Raw genomic sequence first — 23,030 nt, 5'->3', positions numbered from 1 at the left:
AGGTGTATGTACTTGAGTGAGCATTCATCTGGTAGTTCATTGAGTTCACTATTCATCACGATCACTAGAAAAGGTTTTTGGCTGGGCAAGCCTGCAAAGAAATTTCTCTCTGTTCAGCAAGCCCTTTGGATATGTCCAAAGGACCCTTCCAACACTGTGGATAGATTTTGCCAAGGGCTAATTCAGTCTAAAGGTGGGGACTTCCACCATCCCAACCAAAGAAGGCTTCTTCTGTCAAATGACAGACCATCCCTGCTGTCATTGGCTGCTTAACCAGTCTGTTTCCTGCCTGCCATCAAGAAGCCACCGACTTAGGAAAAGGAGGAAGCAACTTGATTTGAACAGCACCATCGTCTGCATCTCTGGAATTCCTGGGTGCTTTCCTAATGGATGAGAAAGATGGTGGTTCTGTTTCCCTGCTCCCCTGCACAGCCCTCTTCATCATTAAGGCTTGTTGCTTCTCCTGAACTAACGGTGATTACTACTCACTGGCCAGCAAGTGAACTATACATGACTTTACAGCCCATCAGCCAGGGCAGCCATCAGGGAGGCCAAAAGAGAAATCAGCAGGATTTTCAGGACAGGAATGGAGTCACCGAGTCACTGATTAATATGAAGGCTTCATTAGGGCCGGCCATTTGGGGCAACAGAGATAAATTAGCCATGGCACTGAGAAAGGGAAGGAGAAACGCAGGCAACACGTATAGAGTGGAGTCAAAAGATGCAAAAGGAGTCCAAAGCCTTAGCTTCCAAGATTAGATCAGTTTCTTTTTTTAGCAACCTCCATCTGCTTTGCTTATAATCATGATCTTGATCTGCATGATCCAGCCTGAACTGAAATAAACCGTAAATATAATCATGATCTGCAGGCATAATGTACTTCCCCTGTTTTCAAGTAGGGACTGGCTAGCTATGTTTACATAATATGCTTAACTAGGTTAGCTAAGGATCTGCTGGCAGCACCTGCATAACATATTCGAAGATTGCGGTGAAGGAGCAGCTCTGACAAACCCAGATAATGTGTTATCAAGAGCAGATTGCCTTTGCTTCTCAAGCTCCACTGACACCCCTAAAAGTTTCATTTCAACCAAATCCAAAAGGCTCTCCTACAGAGGAAAAGCAGCTAAAGGAGATCATTTGGGGACTGAAAACTAAAGTGCTTCAAAATTCCCTCTACTTCCTGCCTGCCCCATCTCTTCTATTTTATATATATAATACCATCATATGTTTTAATGCAAATCATGCCACCTCCTATGTTCTGCATGACATCATATTCTCCATTGTATTTTATAGATGAAAATTAGGGATACGCTTGTCCTCGCACCAAGGGCTGGGCACAGGACTGAAAAGCATTGATTTTGCTTGTAGGTGACCTCCAGCAGAAGCGGGATGGAGGTGGCCACCCATCTTTTCTGTTCTTGAGCTCTTGGCAGCTTTCAATACCATTGATCATGGTACTCTCTGGATCAGCTTTGGGGATTGGGAGTGGGTGGCACTGTTGTGCTGGTTCTCTTCCTTCCTCCAGGGCCAGTTCCACTCAGTGTTGATGGGAGGAGGGGTCTTGCCTGTGGCCTATGATCTACAGGGTCCCAAAGGCCTCAGCAGTCTCTCCACTCTTGTTTAACATCTCCATGAAGCTCTAGGTGAGGTCATCTGGCAACAAGGGGTGAGGTATCATCAGTATGCTGATGATACCCAACTTTAAATCTCCACCCCTGGCCACCCAAATGATACCGTGGGGGTTCTGTCTTGGTGTCTGGAGACTGCGGGGGTCTGGATAGGAAAAAAACAGGCTTCACCTCAAACCTAGTGAGGCTTAGTGGCTCTGGATATTAGGGCTCCCCGATTCTGGAGAGTTTCCATCTCTTGTTCTGGATGGGATGGCACTACTCCAAAAAGAACTGGTGTGCAATTTGAGGGTCCTCCTGGACTCATGGCTGCTGTTTGAGGAACAAGTGGCAGTTGTGGCTAGGAGGGATTTTGCACAGCTTGTGTTGTGCACCAGTTGTGCCCATTCCTGGACCACGAATCTCTACTCACACTCAGTCATGTCTTAGACAACTACTAAATGAACTACTGCAATGAACTTTATGTGGATCTGCCCTTGAAGAGGATCCAGAAGCTGCTGCTGGTTCAAAATGCAGAGGCATAGGCAGTTATGGGTGCTCCTTATGAGCCTTTTCTGTTGTGGCACCTGGTCTTTGGAACATCATCCCCCCAAAGATTAGATTAGCCCTGACCCTGTTGGCCTTTCATAAGGCCTTGAACACATGGCTATGTCACCGGGCATGGAGGTTAGAACATGTGGCAGTGCCCACAAGATGGTTATGTTGATGGGTGTTTGTGGTTTTATCTTGGCTGCCAATTGTATTCATTGTTGTAGTGTTTGTTATATTGGTTTTTAACAGTTGTTAGCTGTCAAGAGTCATCATGATGAGATGGGCAGTCATATAAGTAGAAAATAAATAAATAAATGCTACTGCCTGAGAATCAAATATGAGAACTACATAGGATCCTGATACTCTGCATCTCCATACTTGTTGCTGAAGAAGAAAATGCTACTGGAATTATATCTTCCCTGTGGTTTTTCTCTTAGCATCTGCTAGAACCCTACTGGAATGGAGTGCTGGATTAGTTAGGCCTTTGGCCTGATCCAACACAATATTCTTCTTTTGGTTGATCTTGTGATAGAACAAGTGAAGGATGTACAGCCTGCTTTATGATGCTGTAGCTTGCAGCCTACCAGGTATGGATATATGGCAGTATCTCAAAGCCAAATCCAAGTGAGAGCAATGAAATTCACCTTTTCTCTCAATAGAAGAACATTTGTATTGTGTTTCACTGTTCTCCTGCCCACAAATTGTTGCAAAAACACTGCAGGCATGGAGGAAGCACCCCCTTTTCAGTCCTCTGTATATAAGACAATCATGAACTGAAGCTCATGAGCACTGTTCATAACAATTGCCCCTCTATTTTGCTCTCCGATAACTGTAGAAAAAGAAGGCTGTACTGTTAACCAGAAGACTATGTAGATATGTCCATGAACTACCAAGGGACAAACTGGACTCAAAGGATACTTTCTCTTTTATCCATGGAGAAGACTATGAATAGGCTTTTACCCATCCAAAAGCTATGCTCCCTTTTCTATTTCTGCAGCCCGCTAATATCTCTCTCCCAAACATCCTGGGGTTCATTTCCTTTAAAACAGCCAATTATTCACTTGTCTTATAATCAGGTTAAGCTTCTTGAGCAGCAGAGATTAATGTCTCCCAGGCGGTATCTGCTGGGCTCTACTGCCCTTCCTGCAATTTTCCCCTTCTGAGTTCTTTCCAAGGGAAAGTTGGGAAGTTCCACCTCCAAAAAGCATTTGTCAGCCACAGTATTGTAATTATATGCTTTTTCTGAAAAAGCGAGACAAAGGCAGAGGGAGTGACATTTCCAAATGTTATTATAGTGATTTTCTCTTGATTTGTCCATGCTGGATTTTTGTTCGTGTGGGGGCATTGCTTACACTCTGATTCAATGCTTTTTGAATTGTAAAGATAGATAGCTCTCACTAAGGGATTTGTTCTTATTGACTAAATAAACATGGCTTAAAATTTAATAAATAAATAAAATAAAAGGGATTCCTCTTCCCATGCTACCTAATCCATGGGAAATGAAGGCCAGATTCTCAGATTTAAATCATCATCTGGATTATGAATAATGGTTATAGAAGTCACAAGAGCTTTGGTAGTTTGTGGGACTTGATCCAATATACAGCACCCAAGTCACACTTCGTGATTTTTCTCTCTTTTTTTATTAATATAGCAAAGCAAAGTTAGGTTCAGTTTCAAGCAACATTCATTACAGCAACTTAACGAAGCAAGCACATTCTGAAATACCCAAGAAGTGCCAATAAATCCATAATACAAAGTAAAATCAACAGACTTGACTGATATATGTCAAAAATGTCTAGGCTAAATTACTTTTCCACTAACGAAGTAAAGCTTTCTGCTTTAGAGTTTTCCTTGTTATGCATGTAAATCTAAAAGGTTAGCTAAATGAGAACTTTCCCACTCTTACATTCCTTTCCTGCTTCCCACTTAGAGATAAGTAGGATAGATTGTCATAGATCATCATGGAGAAATTCTATCTGTGTGGTCACTAGGAGTCAAAAATGTTGGTTTTCCTACTAACAATTAAGACTGCTATTGTATTAAATCATTTTGGCCAGGTGAAGGGGTTGTATTAGATTGTCTCCTCTCATGTGCTTCATGCAAAATAGCTTGAGGGGAGGAAACCTGCCCGGACTTGTTCTTACTTCCTCTTTTCTCTCTGCCGGCAATGTAGGCAAGCAAGGCTTGCTCCAAAGGGAGCTAAGTCCTTTAAATATGTTTTTTGTTTTGCTTTCTGTAAATAAATTATTTTTATAGAAATGCTTGGTGTGTGACTTTTTTGACCTCTCCTGGGCTAAAGGCTTTCCCAGCATCTGCCAACAAAAAAGGATGTATTGTATGTGTATATGTGTAGGTATCTATCACACAGATGTACACACACAGTAAAATGCACAAAGAACCTTGATGCAAGCATGCATAAAATCATATTTGGAATCAGGCTTTCCCTGTAATACTTGATATATTGTAAGCTCTGAAGCAGAGGACTGCTTTCCTCCTTTTTTCTTGGACAGAGTGATAGAAAATCATCATATGGTGGACGGAGAAGAATACGCCATACAATACGCAGAGTACGAAGAAGGTTGCCCATTGCAGTGTGACTGTGCAACTGACTGTTATCAATACGACAGCAGTCACCAGGAATACAGGTGAGTTTCAAGGATATCAGTAGTGGCACCATGGGCAGCTCTTTTGTCAGTTGGGCGCACTGATTTTCTCGCAAGACCTTAGCGTTCTGTGAAGTTTATTCAGAGCCCTTTTGGTACATGAAGCTTAATCTTACAGAGAAGAGCTTTATTGTTGGTTTGCTTCAGATGGCAACTGTGGATTTTCATCTGCCAAACAACAACAAGAACAAGAGTCGCTTTTTGTGAGATGGGCGGCCGTGTAAATGTGATTAATAAATTAAATAAATAAATAAATAAATAAATAACAACCAAACAGATAAAAGACAATTCCTGTGCTACAAACAACTGGTTATTTAGATGTTAAAATGAGCAAGTCAAGAAAATAGATTGAGCAGCTGAGCCAATTTTCCTCTACCTAGGAATAGTTTTTTTTTTTCCCAGTGAAATTTTGGAATAAAATACTAGCTTCCTGACAAACACAGGAAACCATACTGTAGTAAATACTAGTACAAAGTCTCAGATCTTCTACTTTTCTTAGGATAAGCCCACACATCCACCAGTGACATCACAATTCTAGCTAACACAAAGGCTTATATTTCAGCTGTCAGTTGGAAAGTTTGACTTTGGGAGACAAAGCTTGTTGGGATTTTGGAAACCGTGGGAGTGATAAAGTTTCTTGCTGTTTATCTCCTTGTCCTCATTCAGGGCCAGACTTCTGTGCAACTCCACATGACCAGATCTGCTAGTTATTTATTTTTTGTGATGAAAAGTTGAAGGAGTTGGATATGTTTGGCCTGGAGAAAAAACAGTTAAAAGATAAGATGGCAGCTGTAGCAGTGGGAGTGTCCATGGGGAGGGGGGTGTCAAAAAAATCAAGGTGGCAGTCACAGCTAGAGTCCCACCCCTTTTATATGTACATTCACACACATGTACAAAGGGGTGGGTCTTTGTGCGGTTACAGCGGCCAACTTGACTTTTTATCCCCCACAATGGATGCCCCATCTAGCAAGATAAAGCCCTCTATGTTCTCAATCATATTTTACCCTTTCTCTGGACTGTCTGGTTCTTGCGCAGAATACCCAGATGTGCCTTCTTGATGCATCTCTCTGGTAAAATACCACCACCTGTTTTAATCTGGGGAAGGACGTCTTCCTCCCTGGCCAAAATCAAACATTTCTTAATCTTTTTTATCATCAGACTTTTGACAAAGTTGCCAGCACTTGGGGACTAGACTGCAATGAGCTGATTAATCCCCCAAAGGCCACATTAATACACACTGTACAGGCTGTTCCACACTAGATGAATAATTTGATTACACTACATTGAGCACAAGTGAACTAAACAGGCTGGGTTTGCACAATATGTTAAGGCACAAAATTAGTGAATGAAGATTCATGCAAATGTGGCCACTAGTTTTTTAACCAGGTCAGGTCAGGCCCACATGTTGTACGAATGCAGTCAATGTGCTGATATTCATACACCTCTGCTGTGCTATAGGGGCAGGCTTCTAATGACACAGAATACATTGGAGAAATGTAACCAAAAATATAACCTCATGTCACGGTCCAGTTCATTGTTTCTCAACCTTAGCCATTTTAAATGGTGGACTTCAACTCCCAGAATACCCCAGCCAGCATGCAGGGTGTGGTCAAAAACTTCATGGTGACCACAGTGGTGTGATGTACATAAAAACCAGGCAGAATTTCAATGGTACCATCATCTTGGCCATCTTGACTTTTTTTCACCACACCCTACAGATATTCCTGGAGAATTCTCTAAAATTCATCAGTCTGCAATGATGAAAAGGACCCTTACATAATCAGTATAGCAAGTGGATACCAACTAGACCAGTGCTTCTCAAACTTGGCAACTTCAAGATGTGTGGACTTCAACTCCCAGAATTCCCCAGCCAGCATGGGGAATGGCTGGCTGGGGAATTCTGGGAATTGAAATCCACACATTGAAATCCACACATCTTAAAGTTGCTGAGGTTGAAAAACATTGCATTAGACTACGCTAAAGTGAAGCTGAGCATTTTGTGGTTCAAGATATTGTGGAAACTCAGCCATTGTTGTAGCATGTTGTACAAAACAGGCCATTGCATAAAGCCATAAGATGGAATTTTAAAGGGGCATAACATTATGCTGTGTGAACATTGTCCTTGTGTTTTGTTCTCCCCTCCCCTTTAGGACTTAGTGTGTTGTGTGAATCCAATGTATAATTCTAGGATTCCACGTTCAGCAATTTTAAAAACCAATACTTTTAGCCGGCAGTTAATTCCATATGGAAAAGGCCATGACAATTCTAAGGCTTATAACTTTCCATTTAATTCAGGTCATTCTCTGATTTATCCCTCACAGTGACACGAAGAAATACGCAATTCAGGCTCACGAGACCCTTTTTGTGAAATAAATGAAGTCGTCATATCTGCACTCCCTGTAAAGGGACTCACTTTTATTTATTTAGTGCTGCAGATACCTAAGGCTCTACTGCTGCTGGTTTAGTTTCACGGCTCTTTTAATTTGCTTTTAATCTTACCTTTGTTTTCCATTTTTCTATTTTATGGTTTTAATTTCTGTCTGCATCAGCCAGAGAGCTTGCTAAGAGTCCTATAAAAATGCTGCTGCCACCGACACCCACAGATACATTCATATATAGGCATTTTTATTTAAAATACTTCTCTGTTGCTTCCCTTCTGATGCATGTTCTGGAACAGCAAACAAGAAGTAGAAATAATTGATTTTTTGTATACCAGGAAGCTTGAAACTATGATAAAAATCCAATATTAACAAAAATACGTACAGTACCTCTTTAGAGAGACTATTCCTTACATGAAGGCAGCGGAACAATTGCTGAGGAACCCTGTGAGGTTTCGCAGAGGTAGCCTAAAACCATCAACTGAGGGTCTTCAAGTGTGCAAGCATCCCCTCTGGCTTGAAACATTCACTCTTATTTAGAAATACTGTGTTCTAGAGCTTTGGGTGGGGGCAGAGGGCACAGTTTGAGAAATATGTTTCTCTTATTCTTTTTTGGAGATGCAGAATTAGAGCAGTTCTTTCTGGATTGTTATCTGCAAGTATGCTAGAGGCCCGCTGGTTAACTTAGGAAACAGTTTCAGAAATGCCTTCAGTGAACATAGAATGATATTTGGGTGCCAACCCCCTTAGGAATTTAAAGACTGGTGGCACAGGGAGGTTCACCGACATGATTTGGTTAAGAAAACTTAAGCAGGTGAACTACTTCATCTGTTCCAAGCTTGTATCAGTCAGATAGTAGTATGGCAGAGGGATCACATAAGGTAATAGACTTGCAAATGAAAATAAAACCAATGTGGCATGCCAGAAAATTAATTGGTGGTTGGTATAGATAAGTATTTAGTCATGAGTGCTACCACTTACACCAATGTTTCTCAACTCAGCTGGTTTAAGATGTGTGGACTTCAACTCCCAGAATTCCCCAGACAGCTATTAGAATTCTGGGAGCTGAAGTTCTCACATCTTAAACCTGCCAAGGTTGAGAAACACTGACTTACACTGTAAAGTGGTGCAGTCCAGGTTCAGACATATCTTCTCTTCTGCTGTTTAGCAGATTGGCCCTGTGAGGAATTGTTAAAGAAATGGCTGAATGTCTTCTACTGTTCCCTTCTTCTTCCTTAGGCTGAAGAGACAGTCCAGTAGCTCCACCTCTCCACCACCAAAGAAGAAAAAGAAAAAAAAATCAGGTCATCGACGAAACCGGTGAGTCTCTCCAATGGAACTGATGTCTTAAGGGGAATATTCAGGTATATGACTTGAATCTGGGGGCTATCCAATCCAGCTGCTTCATTTGTGCATTTATGCAGAAAATTCTAAGTGGGATTCCTGGCATCCCTAGCTAGACGTATATCTAGGGCTTCCAGATCTAGGCTGCAATAATCAGAATGACCCCTAGATAACAGGAAGGAAAGTTTTCTGTATCGCTATACTGCCATCTAGTGCTTGTTTGCATTTTTGCATCAAAAATAGCCTTATACTGCTGCCAATCAGAATAGACTATAACAGGCTAGATGAATCAAGGATTTGATAGCCTTCTCTGAGCTGGTACTCTCCAGATGCACTGGGCTACAATTTCCCAATGATCTGGACATTAGGGAAGTCATAGCTGCCAAGGCTGAGAAACGCTGGTCTAAAGCATCTTAAGAGCATGAGTTAGGGAGGCTGTATTGCCTGACCAGGGGACAATAAGGGTCCCTAGTTAGCTGGAAATATTGGCTGATGTGCTGATTCCATTCTTCACCTTACAGTACTTCAACTAGAGAACACAAAGTGTTTAAATAGACCTCCGTGGTCGCCATCTTGTGGGCAAGCCAGATATGACATCAAATGGCCCCTTTATCTTCATCACGCATACTAACAGAGCTACCAGATCTGGGCCGCATAAATCAGGATAATCACCAGATGGCAGTAAAGGTTTAGAGTGTCCTATATCTGTTTGCTACCATCTAGGGGTCACCTGGTTTTCTGCAGCCCAGATCTGGTAGCATTAATATTAACAACACACCTACAAAGGAAGCACTTTGGAGAAGGCTGGATGCTGCGAGAAGATCGAGTGGAATAAGACTTTTAATCCTTCCCTACTCTACTCCATTCCTTGAGAAAACTCCACCTTGAAAACTGTATCTAAACTGGAAGGAATGCCCCCTGCCTATACCAAATAAAGTTTTTCCAATTAAAAAAATACATATTTTGGAGCAGGAGGACCATCAGGTGGCTGAAGGTTGTGAAGGGCTCCCTAAATTGCTTTGGAAAAGTTTTCTTGTAGGCTTCCCAACCTACCTGAGGTGCCCATCCTCAAGCAATTTCTATGGCTATACAGAAGCAAAGGGAAGCAATCGCCTGAGGCAGAAATGCTAGGGGATCACAGGAATGAGCTGTCTAGATGATCTCTCACTTCCCAAGTTGTCCTACCTCATGGGAACAGAGCCTTTATCTCCTAAACTAGCTTGCTGCCCTCAGTTTTGGGCAAAAATGCTACTCAGTTGCCAGAGCCTTCAGTTTCTGCCGGATAAGCAGGATATACAGTAAATCTAGATTTCATTTTATACAAATTCATTAGGGTTCACTTACCAGTCAAATGGCCTTCTGCACATGGAATGGGGAGGGAGGATGCCATCCCACCCTTGCTTCAGACAGCAAAAAATCTTGCATCAGCAGCATCTGAGAATGGTTGGACTTCTGTGAAGGTGCTGCCAAAGGATTACAGGTAGTCCTCGCTTAACGACCATAATTGAGATCTGGATTTTGGTTGCTAAGCAAAGCGGTCATTAAGTGAATCCAACTCAATTTTACAAACTTTTTTGCAGCAGTTGTTAAGCAAATTGCCATAGGCGTTGAGTGAACCACATGGTCATTAAGCGAATCATACGGTTCCCCATTGATTTTGCTTGCCAGAAGCCAGCCAGGAAGGTTGAAAATGGCGATCACGTGACCATGGGACGCTGCGATGGTCATAAATGCAAACCTGTTGCCAAGTGCCCAAATCGTCATCATGTGACCGGGGGATGCTGTGATGGTAATAAGTGTGAGGACCGGTCATAAGTTGTTTTTTTCAGCACTGTTGTAAGTCCGAACCATCCCTAAATGAATGGTTGTTAAGCAAGGACTACCTGTACCTGGCCTTGTTGCCTTGTGAGAATGGGCTGGGCCTCTAGGAGGCTCCCTGTACATTTGAGCGTGATGTCCTTTGCACTAGATATGATTCACGACCATTGAAGAAGGAAGGTGTGGCAACAGGAGCAGTTGTGCATGGAGTGCCAGAGATTACCTGCAGAACAGGGCAGCCTATCACCCTTGTTTCTGAAAGCATCCTTCCTCCAGCTGTTGACTTCCAGATGTGTTGGGTTTGCTAGCTGGGAATTCAGGGAGTGGCAGTTCCAATACCCCAAGAGGGTGCCAGATGCAGGAAGCATCTCATAGGCTCCATCAGATCATGTCGCAAGTGTGAGAGAGAAATGCAATTTGCCCCACTTCATTTTGCAGGCTTTTTCAGTTTTGCTAGCCATCAGGAAGAAATTCCCCAGTTCTTGGACATTTTCAGGCAGCAGTGGGGCTGTCCCGGATCTTCATGATGCAGTTAAGGCTGAGGCCCCATACATTAGTCTGAAAGGGATCAAAATGAGATGCTAAGGATACTACAACCACGGCTGACATCTCCAGTTTCTCCCACTCAGTGTGAAGACCAGCCTGCTTCCGGGTCACAGATCTATTTTAATATGAATGGCTGCCCTGCTGTGTCAGTAATATTTCCAACCTGAGAGTGACCTGCAGCCAGCTATTCTGCAAGAGGCCATTTTGGTTGGCCCAGTAAATGTTCACTCAAAGCAAGAGGACCCTGGAAAGTTTCTTTCAGCAAAGGCAGAATGGCTGCCCCACAGGTGGGCTAAGATATATTGTAGGGATTGGCAAGGCCTTTAGGCAATTGCTTCAAGCAGGATATCACGGGGGGAGAGGGTGTCAAAAAAATCAAGACGGATTTGATTGCACATCTACCATCTTGACTTTTCGCCCCTACTCCCACTGGCCTCAGTCCTCACATGGAGGCTCAGTCCACAAATACAGTGTTTCAGAATTTGAAATGATTGAATCGATGGACACTTTTCATTCCAGGCAGGAAAGCTAGAATGTAATACCAAGAGTTAGTGGGGTTTCTGCACACATGCCATTATCTTGGGCCACTGGCTTCAAAGGACAAAAAACAATGGAGAAAAAAATTATATTGACCCAGCACGAAGTGAGGAAAAAGTGGAGAAATAGGTGGGTGGGTAGGAACAGCAGATTTCAATTAAAATCCTGCCTTCAGGTCTCTCCAGGGATTTTAAAAAGACCTTGAGCACTTATAACAGTGATGTGTTTGTCATTTTTTTCCTCCCACATTTGAACAACTCTTTTAACCATTTTAACAGCTTAATCTTCTTCTTCTTCTTCCTCTCCTCTTCCTCCTCCTCCCCCTCCAGTGGTTGGGAAATGTAAAATGTGGCAGATAACCATGTTCCAATCTGCACATTAATTAGTGAAATGCAGATGAAGGCAGTTTTCAGGAAGATTTGCAAAATTTAACTCCCCACAGGTTCCTAAATTCCTAGGCCGTTTTTATATCCCTTCTCAGCACTTACAGCACCTGCTGCGTGATGTTCCTTCAAACTATCACCTCCTAATGAATGATCTGATAAATGCAGAGTCTTCTGCTAAGTGTGCTAAAGCAATATTAAGTGCATCCACAAATAACTTTTGTTTAAAAAGAAATGACCCTGAATCATGGGCAGGGAAAAAAATAAAAGTGGCCGCTGACTGGCCTTCGACTGGATGAAATATAGGTCTGCCCTGGTGAATCCCGGTGGACTCCAGGGGAAGCCTCCTCTAAGTGTCACGCGTCCCTTACTTTTTGGCAGGGCAGCATCCATCTTGTTTATATCTCCCTCCCAGCACTAGATGGCACCAGACCTTCCATTAGTGCCTTGAGTTCTGAGTGCTGCAATGCACAGCAATGGCCCACACAGGCAGGCAAAGTGTGAAGGAAAGATCAGAATATCTACAAAGAATTTCATTCAGGTGGAAGCAGTTTGTTCCCCCAGCCCTATCCTCATACCATTCCTATTTAGTAGAAACAGTTGTTTTTTAATTTTTTGAATCAATTTATAAGCTGCCTCAATTGCCGAGCCAGCTCTGGATGATGTGCAACACATTAATAAGCACAGTTTGAAAACAAAAGAAAAGAAAGCCAAGAAATCAGTCATAAAGAGAACAGCATTAAATACCATTCAGGGAAAACAGCATACATCCAAAGGAATTAAAATATCCCTTTTCAAATGTGGGATCAGATCTTATTTTCAGGTTCCTGTCTCCATCCCTGTGTTTTACTATTAGAGTTTTGATTTTTAGGGACACCCTGCTCAAAATGTGTTCCTCAAGATCCAGATCCAGTACAGCAGGTTTAGACAACTGCTAGAACAGACTTCCTCCAGAAATCTTTGTATTACTACATTTATAACCTTGGCTAGGATGGCCAGTTGGCACTGGTGATGGGTGCTGTTGTCAAATACATTCTGGATTGCTCAAGTTGCAGAAGGTTGCTGAGGAAATTAATTTTCAGAGCAGGAGGCAATGGATGTAACTCATTTCTGGCACATGTACCTGTAAACGTAGATTCTGGAATGCTAAGATGCCATCTAAGTGCGCAATTTAAAATTATAAAGCTCTTTTTAGAGAAGGGGTGTCCAAGCATAAAACATCTGTGGTCTTCTAGCATGTCTTCAACCCAAAGAAGAACATCTGTCTTAGTTTTGGCACATTGCCTCAGGCACCCTAAAATAAATAATACAGAGCTGTAGAAGGAGATCTGACTTCAGTAAATAATGGAAGAATCTGGCAGTAAAGAAATGGTCCTTATTACGAAAAGGTGCATGTCATAACTTCAAACAGTCATAACTTCAAACAGTCACTAAACAAATGGTCGTGAGTTGAGGACTACCTATAGTAAGAAGGCCAAAAACCCAGCTCCTCAAGAAATGCCAGATTTCTTTTCCTCCTGTATGTCTCTGTCTTGGGAAGAACCCCCCGCAGTTGGAGACCTTGATTCTCCTCCAAGTGCTGCCTCCTAGTGAATAGATTACAACACTGGCACTGGGAGCACTCAAGATGGCCAGCAGCCTGGGTTTGCTCCCTGGGGAGGCGGTTCAGATCCTATCGCTTCACAGGAGTGATGGGCAGCTCAGCCTGGGGGATCAGGCTCAATATGTGGGCAAGAGTATCAGATCTGACATGTATCCTGATTCCAAATGCTGTCCAATCACAAAGTGGGCAAGGAAGCCTTCAGTTCATTGTTCGGAGGGGAATATGGGAAATTCCCTGAGCTTCTTGGAGAAAAGCCTAGGATACTAAATAATTAACTAACTAAAGTCTTCTAGATTGACTGTGTTTATATGTCATGCTTTCCCATTAATAACTTAATCACATGATTTTAGCCCAATTTCCAGCATTTACACAACATGCTGGATCAAAAATGGAATCATTGGTTGGGTTCACACAAAAATTAGGCTAAGATATGATTGGCTACTCTGCATTTCAATGTCTTATGCTTTGTCACCTAGCAATGCTGCAAAATCCTTCTGTATCTGAAGATTTCCTTCAGACAGGACCCACAGCTTCTGAAGCCTATTTTCACCTCACTGTGAGCTAATAATTTGTTCAGGAAGCCTGAGATACTTGGATACTGATGGGTTTATTTGGAGCTTATGCAGGATGACAGAACTTGCAGAAAGTTAATAAATAGAACCTGCAGGATGGTGAAAGAAGGAGAAATTCTCATCTTACGCCAAACCCAATTTTAGAAGCTGGTCCCTTTCCCAAACTCTCTTTATGAAGAGACTTTCCTTAACCTCTGCTTTGTCTATTTCTGTTTTGCAACCTCAGCAAAAAAAGGAAACCTGGATCGGAGCGTAGGTGAGTCTCGGGTTTTGGGGGGAGGACAGGGGGCAACAGAATTGATATTGTGTGTGTTTTTTTTTCCAGCAACCTGAAACCTGGAGGGGAAAAACCTGCCCACAATTCTTTATTCCCATGCATGTGCTCCTGGCTCTTTCAGAGGTTTTAAACTAACTAGGAATTCTTTTATTGGTTAATCTGGTATCCTTTAATTTGTACCCATTAATTTTCTTGTCCTTGTGGATAACATACCTACATATGATTATACTCTCCTTCTCGACTTTTGTGAAGCAATTTATCTTTTGCAAAAGCAAAACACTTCCAGAGGAGTAGATGAATGGGGAGAGCATTTCCCAGAAATGCATGACCTATCATGAGATGGTTGCAAGAGAGCTCTTATACATGAATTTCCCTTACAGATTAGGGCTCCACCAGGAAAGGAAGGATAGGACTAAGACTGGAGGCTCTGAAGCAAACCCCCTCCTGCACACGTCTGTTCTCCCCCACCCCAATCCTTTGAAGGGTGGAATTCTCCGGTCATTAATTTAGCTGTGAAAGCATTTAGTATCCAGAGGTGTTATCTAGCTGACAATACAGATACACTCATAATTACATGCTAGGATGGTGGAGGTATCCTAAAAGTCAGGACTTTTGTAAGGAAATTTGATATACAGTACCATGGAAGTGGGAATAGTTACTGGATCTGCGTTGCACAATTTCAGATCACCACTAGAGGTCAGCAAGGAGTTATAGTTTCCTATACTTCTTTGCTTGTACCTAGTACAGTGTTTCTCAACCGAATTCTGGGAGTTGAAGTCCACACAGCTTGAAGTTCCCAAGGTTGAGAAACGCTGACCTAGTAGATGTCCAGAGGAGCAGTGGCATGTACGTGGCTAAAAAGGCAAAATGGCAGAAGGCGCATGGCAATGTCCCATGTCCCTTTTGCATACACATCTGTATCTACAAAAGAGGTTGGGTGTGCATTGTGACACTCCTGCCATCTTGCCTTTTTTGACACCCCACCAACCCTGATTCCTCTGATCCAGATTTCTGTAGTTCAGATCACAGAGCCCCAGCTGAGATTTTCTAAGAAACTCCCTTGCATGGGATTATATAGGAGTACATCTATGAGGTTTTGTGATTGTGTGTGTAATCATGAATCTTCTCCGAGTTGGTGACCTTCTTCCAGCCCCTTTCAGTTGTGTGGGGACCTCAGCTCCCACGATGACTGGGCATTCTAGCAGTTATAATGCCAATATATATTCTTAAAAGAAAGGAAGCGCTTTATAGAACACGCTTCTTGTCCTTCAAACTCAGAACTAACAAAAAGCCAACATTGTTGCAACGGGGGCAAGACGTATGTGGGAAACAGGCCGAGAAAGACAGCGCGGCTGCCTCAGCATTCTCTACTGTTCCAAAAACACAGCTTTTCCGCCCCCTCAGTACATTTGGGGATACATACATCTTAATCAGTCCCTGCCTGGGCTTCTTCCTTCCTACCTTTTACTAACTAACATCTGTTGCTTGTTATTACTTACAGCGGAGATAGCTCTTCCCCAGTTCGGAAGGAGAAGAAGAAAAAAAGTGGGAAAAAGCACCGGAGAGACAGGTAATCTGTTTTGCTATCTCTTAGTTCAGTGGCTGAGCGCGTTCTCACATATCTCCAGTTGAAAAGAACGTAGCCAGCAGGTACAGCTCTTTCTCTACACAAGATTGAGGGTGGGAAAGAAAGCATTGGGCTAACCTAGAGAAGAGTTTCTCAACCTTGGGAGCTTTAAGATGCGTGGACTTCAACTCCCAGAAATCCCCAGCCAGCCATGGCTGGCTGGGGAATTCTGGGAGTTGAAGTCCACGCATCTTAAAGTTCCCAAGGTTGAGAAACACTGGCCTAGAGTTTCTAATCTCAGCAATTTTAAGATGTGTGGACTTCAACTCCCAGAATTCCTCAGCTGGCTGGGGAATTCTGGAAGTTGAACTTCACACATATGAAAGCTGCTGATATTGAGAAACCCTGGGCTAGATGGACCAGTGCATCCAGTAACTCCAAAGCCATCTTCATTAGGGATTAACCAGCCAAAGGAAGTCTGTCACATTTAAATTGTCTGCTTTTGAGAACAGATTTCCAATTTAGCCAAATTAGCAAATGTTGATCTTGGTTTCAAAGAACTTTGCCAGGCTTGGATGCAGATAGAATTGTGTGTCCTTTATAAATCTTACAAAGAGCGTTTTTGTCTTCTTTCTTAACTTTTAAAAAGCCAGATGAATTTACCGTGTAACACATGGCAGTTGTTAATGTGTTGGTAATCTGACCGTCTAACCTGAAACCTGCATCTGTATAACCACCCTCTCTTCTCCTCCTTCCCCCACTATCCCACTTTAAATCCTACAGCATTTTAGTCACTCTGAGCATCTTACGCACTGAGCTGCAACTCACAAAAGTGTATGCCTTTTTATTAAAATGTGTTAATCTGAAAATAAAAAGGCTCCTTCTGATCTTTGGCTACCACAGACTGTAGCAAAAAAACCAAATTCACCCCCACCAGAATTATGGTAGCATGTTTTTACATTTTTATGCTTTTATGCTTTTTTAATGCTTTTATGGCCTTCATAAAGTTAGGGTTTAGGTAGAGATTGTCAAAACATTCCCTTTCTCAAATTCAGACTTTGGATTTAGTTTCTTGGTCACGCTGAAGTGGGATGGGATCTGGAGAACTGCTCTGTAGTTTGTATGTGTGTGTATATATACAGATAGTTGTTGCTTAACAACCATTCGTTTGGCAACCATCCAGAGTTACAACGGTGCTGAAAAAAATCGTTCTGTGCATTTATGACCATTGCAGCATCCCCACAGTCACGTGATTGTGATTCAGGCACTTGGCAACTGTCACGCATTTACACTGTCAAGTGTCCTGCAGTCATGTGAATGCCATTTTCGAACTTCCCAGCCAGCTTCTGATAAGCAAAATCAATAGGGAACCACTCAATGACCACATGGTTCATTTAACGACCATGTGATTCGCTTAACGACTGCCACAAAAATGGTCGGAAAATCGGGTCCAGATTCGCTTAATGACTGCATCGCTAAATTCCGGTCCAAATTGCAGTTAAGTGTGGACTACCTGTATATACATACACACACATACGCGCACGCGCACATATATACATACACATACACTCACACACATGTACACACACCAAAGTGCACACAGGAACTTTTATACAATGTTGTGTAGGAAAATAGTGTATACTTTGAGGACTTATTAGAAGAGATAATGTATGTATCTCTGGTTTGCAGAGCAGCTGTAACTTAATGCTGGAGCACATCCATTAAGGAAAAAGGTGCTGATCCAGCCTCCTGACAGCTAAAGGGCCAAAGGAGCCCATGAGGCCAAAGATTCAGAAAAGCTACTAGTGTCCAACCTCCCCCAATTTAGTATCCTCCTAACAGTTTGGGCAGTATCTCTAGGATACCCAGCCAGATGGCCAGAAATGCATTAGCTTACCCAGAAAGTACTAAATTATGGAAAGGCAGTAGACAATTATGGAAAGGGAGGGTAGACAAATGACCACCCTATTTTTAAAAAAAAATTACAGTTATTTCACAATACTGTATAAGGGGGGAAAAAAAGAAAGCATAAAATGTTAAGATAGCCAAAGCTTGCGAGATCTGTGTGTACTTTCATAAGATCTGTTGAGATCTTTGCCACTGATTGAACTCCAATTTATTAGATTTTTGCCAATGAAAAACAAGCCACTTGACATGAGATGGTGTGTGCAATTTCCTTCCTTCCTTCCTTCCTTCCTTCCTCCCTCCCTCCCTCCCTCTTACACACACACACACACACACACCCTGCAATAGGTATATGACACAATTAAATGGTGCGTGCTTCTGAGTGCAGGCTAAAGCTTCATCTAGAAATCTCAGTTGTTCAGAGTCAGTATTGCCCCACCTGCCCTGTCTCTCTCTGGGGTTCCATTTTTGTCATCCTGCCGTGTGATGGAATGTAGAGAAAAGAGCTGTTAAACATTCCAGTTGATATTTGGCTGTGCTGTTGATCCTCTGCCTGTTTCAAACAATGTTATCCCTCTCCCTTTCCCTCCCTTTTGTTTCCCTCTGGTTGGTTGCCCGCCAGGTCTGCATCTGGATCTCATAAGAAGAGGAGGCACAGGTGAGGGCGGACGGTAGAGCTTTCTCCCCCTTCGGTCCCCACATCTCACTTTCATGCTTCGCGCTCCAGGGCTAGCTTCAATTTCCTCTCACTGTCCATAGATATTGACACTGCAGCTAATCAAGCTTAATTCCGGTGATTACAAGGAGGGACCATGTTTTCTTGGCAATAACACCGAAAAGAGTTTTCAGTGCCTTTTTCCAGCTTCCTGGTGGTCTCCCATCCAACCAACTAACCAGCTCTAATCCTGTTTAGCTTTTGAATTTAGCCAAGGTCAAGTAGGTGTTGCTGTCTGTTTTATAGTTAGCAAGAGAGATGATAAATTGTCTTGTGGTTCAAGGACCATATTAATTTAATCTTAATTATTTGAATATCATTTAACTCCTCTTCTTGTGATGGGCTTAAAACAGCATGGCATATGCAAACAGATTGCTTCGAAATGGGCCAGGGACTTGTAGCAAAGGGCTGTAGGCAGTGGTGTGCTGATAACTGTATAACAACAACTGGTTCTGCCAGCTCTGTGTCTGCCACTACGCTGCGCTGCTAGCCACAGAACCAATCAAAGCGAATATTTGTAGCTCAGGGTTGAACTGTGGAGTCCTTGGTGCTCTCTGAGCCTTGTTGTTTTCTTGCAGATGTTTCATTGCCAGGCCACAGAACAGCCGAGAGGCACACTAGGTGTCATAGCTCAGCTCTGCTTTCAGCCAGCTTGCAAAATTCCCCAAAATTTAACAATCGGCTCTTGAAAGCAGGTATAAGCTGGCTCCAGCACACCACTGAATGAGGGTCACTTACCACCTTGAGTGAAAGATTCAAAATTCAAAAGCTTGGTAGCAATGGGAAAACTTCTTCACTTGGCAGAAAGGCATCCGCAGGTGATGTGATAAGAACTGCCAAGAAACCTGATCTTGATATCCTAACAAAAAAATCCAGAGTAGTAGCTCCACAGCAACCTCGTAAGAACCTAACCATAACGGAGGAATTTCATGTCACATACTGTGCCTACACAGCTCTCATGGCCCCCCACCACATCCCCATTCATTTCAGCGACATAAAAAGTCTGCACATGCAGAACAATGAGAAGTGGAGTTTCATAAGGATCCTAGTAAAAGGAAGCTAGAGAGCCAGTTTGGGGTAGTGGTTAAGGCACCAGGCTAGAAACCAGGAGGCTGTGGGTTCTAGTCCTGCCTTAGGCACAAAGTCAGCTGGATGACCTTGGGCCAGTCACTTTCTCTCAGCCCTAGGAAGAAGGCAATGGCAAACCACTTCTGAAAAGCCTTGCCAAGAAAACTGCAGGGACTTGTCCAGGCTGTCTCCGAGAATCGGACACAATTGAACGGATTAAAAAAAAAAGCTGGGTTGTGGGGAGAGACAGAGACAGGACAGCATCTGATAAGTGAAGAAAAAAGATGTCAGGGGATGGGACTATCTGCAAATTATCATGAGGCCCAACCAAGTGGCTGCTGCTTCTGTTTGTTTTACCCACCTGTGCTCTCTCTTGTTCCTTTCTCCTCGTCCTGAATATTCAGTTTTCTGCTATCTTGTAGGTCCAGAAGTCCCAAGAGCAAAAGGAAAGAGAAAAACAAAGACAGAAAAAGGTGAGGTTTCAATTGTCAACCTGCAATGCTTATCAATTTGCTTGGTCCAGTGGTTAAGGCACCGGGCTGGAAACCAGGAGACTGTGAGTTCTAGTCCCGCCTTAGGCATGAAAGCTGGCTGGGTGACCTTGGGCCAGTCCCTCTCTCTCAGCCCAAGAGCCAATCAGGCATAGTAGGGTGAGTTCTAGTTACGCCTGAGGCATGAAAGCCAGCTGGGTGATCTTGGGCCAGTCCCTCTCTCTCAGCCCAACTCACCTCACAGGGTTGTTGTTGTGGGGAAAATAGGAGGAGGAAGGAGAATTTGGTATGTTCGCCGCCTTGACTTATTTATAAAAATAATAAAGGCAGGATAGAAAATAAATAAATAAATAAATTTCTTGAGCAAGAGAGCAGTTTAAATAGGTAGGGCAGGATGCTGGATTCTACAAAATGCATCTGGGTGGTAAATGTGATATAAAGTTGGTGTCTTTTTGTCATCCAATAAAAGCATTCCTTCCTGCAGAGAAAAGAAGGAAGTGGAAATGCCATACTTGAGAAGAGGCATTCTCTCTGATGTAAGGGGAGTGCTTCATCCAAGAAGAGGCACTCTTTCCTATATATCAGAAAGTAGGAAAATGTCTCCTTTAAGACAGCCTTTAAAATCATGCAACTTTAATCTGTTTTTTCATAAACCTCTGATTTAAACAGTTTTGATTCATCGATAATTTATTTTTCTTCCTGTTAGCTTACTGCTTGTGTTGGTTCCAAGAATGTAGCATTAGCAGAGGAGCAGTGCTGGTTTTGATACTGGAGTAGAGCTTAATGGAGGTTGCCAGAACACAAAACGGGAGTGAGATCAAAACATGGGGCAGGGAAAGAAACTTTGCTGAAAAGTCTCCTTTAAAGCATTTAGAAAGCATCTTTCTAGAGTTGACAGAGAATCTAACTGCAACATGTATTACTTCCGCCTGGCAGTGATCGATGAAGTAGATCTGAGATGGAGGAATTTATCAGCACATGGAATAAATTCTATCACTAGATTTTACAGGGGAGGTGGGGAATTAATCTGGGGCGCTTGTTTCCTTTGCCAGGGGGGAAAAAAATCCCTCTGTTCTGGTTCAGAAGCCTCTGGACAGGAGTCCAAAGTCTTTGTAGGTTGTGCTGCTGAATATGTATTTGTTGTTTTGCTTGTACCTACTTTTCTGTTCCAACATTTAAAGATACTGTACATATTTGCATAAGAGTTTCATTACAAGCATTTAAATGCTTTTTTCCATTAAAATCTCTATGCAGAACAACCAGTTAAGGTAAGAATTGCCATTGGAACATGCCAGTTAACATCCAGGGAATCCCAAAACTGAACTGGACAAGGGCAAAAGAAATGAAAATGACCTCAATCTTGCACACCTGCCAAATCTCCCAGTATCTCAGGACATTCCTATCAGATTATGTGAAATTTCAGGATGAGAGTACTAAGAAGCCTTGCAATATTTTGACTGTAAAATGAGATTGCGCAGTGACATCCACTGTTAAACAGCTTGCCTGTCCCTGCAATAAGACCAGGTCAACAGCAAAAACCGCAGCACAATAATTACAGCAGTGAAAACCAAAGCAAATGATCTTCAGCCAAGGCTGGCTGGGGAATTCTGGGAGTTGAAGTCCACACATTGAAAAGTGGCCAAGGTTGAGAAACACTGGCCTATAGTATAAGTCTGATGGCTTTCAGCCTCTAGTGAAAACCAGAAAGTTAGGCAGCAGCATTTGATGGGGCAGGATTGATTGATTGATTATGTGCAATCAGGTTGTTTTCAACCCCTAGTGCAGCCAAAATAGATTTTCTCCAAGACAATCTATCCCTAACCTGGTCTTTTGGGTCTCCCAACGGTGTACCCATCGCCACTGTAACAGTCCATCCACCTTGCTGCTGCTCATCCTCTTCTTCCCTTCCCTTCCACCTTTCCCAGCACTGGGGTGAAAACCAGAACATTAGCCAGTGGCACTTGAGGGGCAGAACGTTCCATAATTTGCGGGGCAGCCATGCTAATCCCACGACAGACTATCTGATCTCTGTCTCCTGGTCAGCTACCTCATGCTGCTGTTTCTCACTGCCTTCTTACAGATCTCACAGTGAATTGTCTCCTCGCCGCTCCCACAGACATAGCAGCTGTAGTTCTCGGAGTATTTCCCTTTCCTCGGAATACAGTGACTGCAAATCCATAGGCAGGTAAGCTGTGGTTGGGCCTGATCTGGCATGTTTTAAAGGGAGAGGCAGTGTTATTTATTATTTTATTTAGTCAGTTCTAAGGCTGCCTGATCACCAAGCAACCCAAGGATTAAAATGTAATCACAGTAAGAACTAAGAATAGTGGCAGGAAATACAAAAACTTAACATTCCAGGAGGTTCACAGATCGTTGTGGTCCAGAGCCTGCTGGATGAGCCAGGTTTTTAAGGTCCTTCTGAAGGGCAATAGTGGTGTTGAAAGAGGAGGAATGCAACTACAGGTAGTCCTCACTTAACAACCATTCATTTAGTGATGGTTCCGACTTACAACGGTGCTAAAACACCCAACTTACAACTAGTCCTCACACTTACAACCATCATAGCATCCCTGCAGTTACATGACCACAATTTGGGCACTTGGCAACTGGTTCACATTTATGACAATCGCAGTGTCCCGTGGTCATGTGATCACCATTTTCGACCTTCCCTGGCCGGCTTCTGGCAAGCAAAATCAATGGGGAACCAGGTGATTTGCTTAATGACCATGTGGTTTGCTTAATGCTCACTGTGATGCGCTTAAAACCACCACAAAAAAGGTCATAAATTCAGATCTGATTCACTTAATGACCACTTCACTTAGCAACTGAAATTCCCAATTGTTAAGTAAGGACTACCTGTAAATAGAGCACATTCTTTTAAAGGCAGCCTCTGAAAATCCCTCTTAGCTTTGGCTACGTCTCTACAAGCACACATATCTCTAAATGATTGGAAATGAAATGTGGCATAAACTGTTTTGCAAAATTGAATTAAGATATGGCTGCT

At 42.8% G+C, this 23,030-nt stretch overlaps 1 protein-coding gene across 1 annotated transcript in view; it reads left to right on the top strand.

Annotated features, from left to right (window-relative positions):
* Positions 1-23,030, top strand: part of SRRM3 (serine/arginine repetitive matrix 3) — a 76,384-nt gene that overhangs the window by 20,788 nt on the left and 32,566 nt on the right. The window contains exons 3-9 of the mRNA XM_063295713.1: positions 4,670-4,804; positions 8,440-8,520; positions 14,230-14,259; positions 15,782-15,850; positions 18,375-18,410; positions 19,958-20,008; positions 22,107-22,211. Coding sequence (XP_063151783.1) covers positions 4,670-4,804; positions 8,440-8,520; positions 14,230-14,259; positions 15,782-15,850; positions 18,375-18,410; positions 19,958-20,008; positions 22,107-22,211 — 507 coding nt within the window. The remainder of the gene's footprint in view (positions 1-4,669; positions 4,805-8,439; positions 8,521-14,229; positions 14,260-15,781; positions 15,851-18,374; positions 18,411-19,957; positions 20,009-22,106; positions 22,212-23,030) is intronic.

The sequence above is a fragment of the Candoia aspera genome, chromosome 1 (assembly GCF_035149785.1).
Source record: "Candoia aspera isolate rCanAsp1 chromosome 1, rCanAsp1.hap2, whole genome shotgun sequence".
Taxonomy (NCBI): domain Eukaryota; kingdom Metazoa; phylum Chordata; class Lepidosauria; order Squamata; family Boidae; genus Candoia; species Candoia aspera.
The sequence above is the reverse complement of the archived record's forward strand: the minus strand, read 5'-3'. Positions and strand labels throughout refer to the sequence as shown.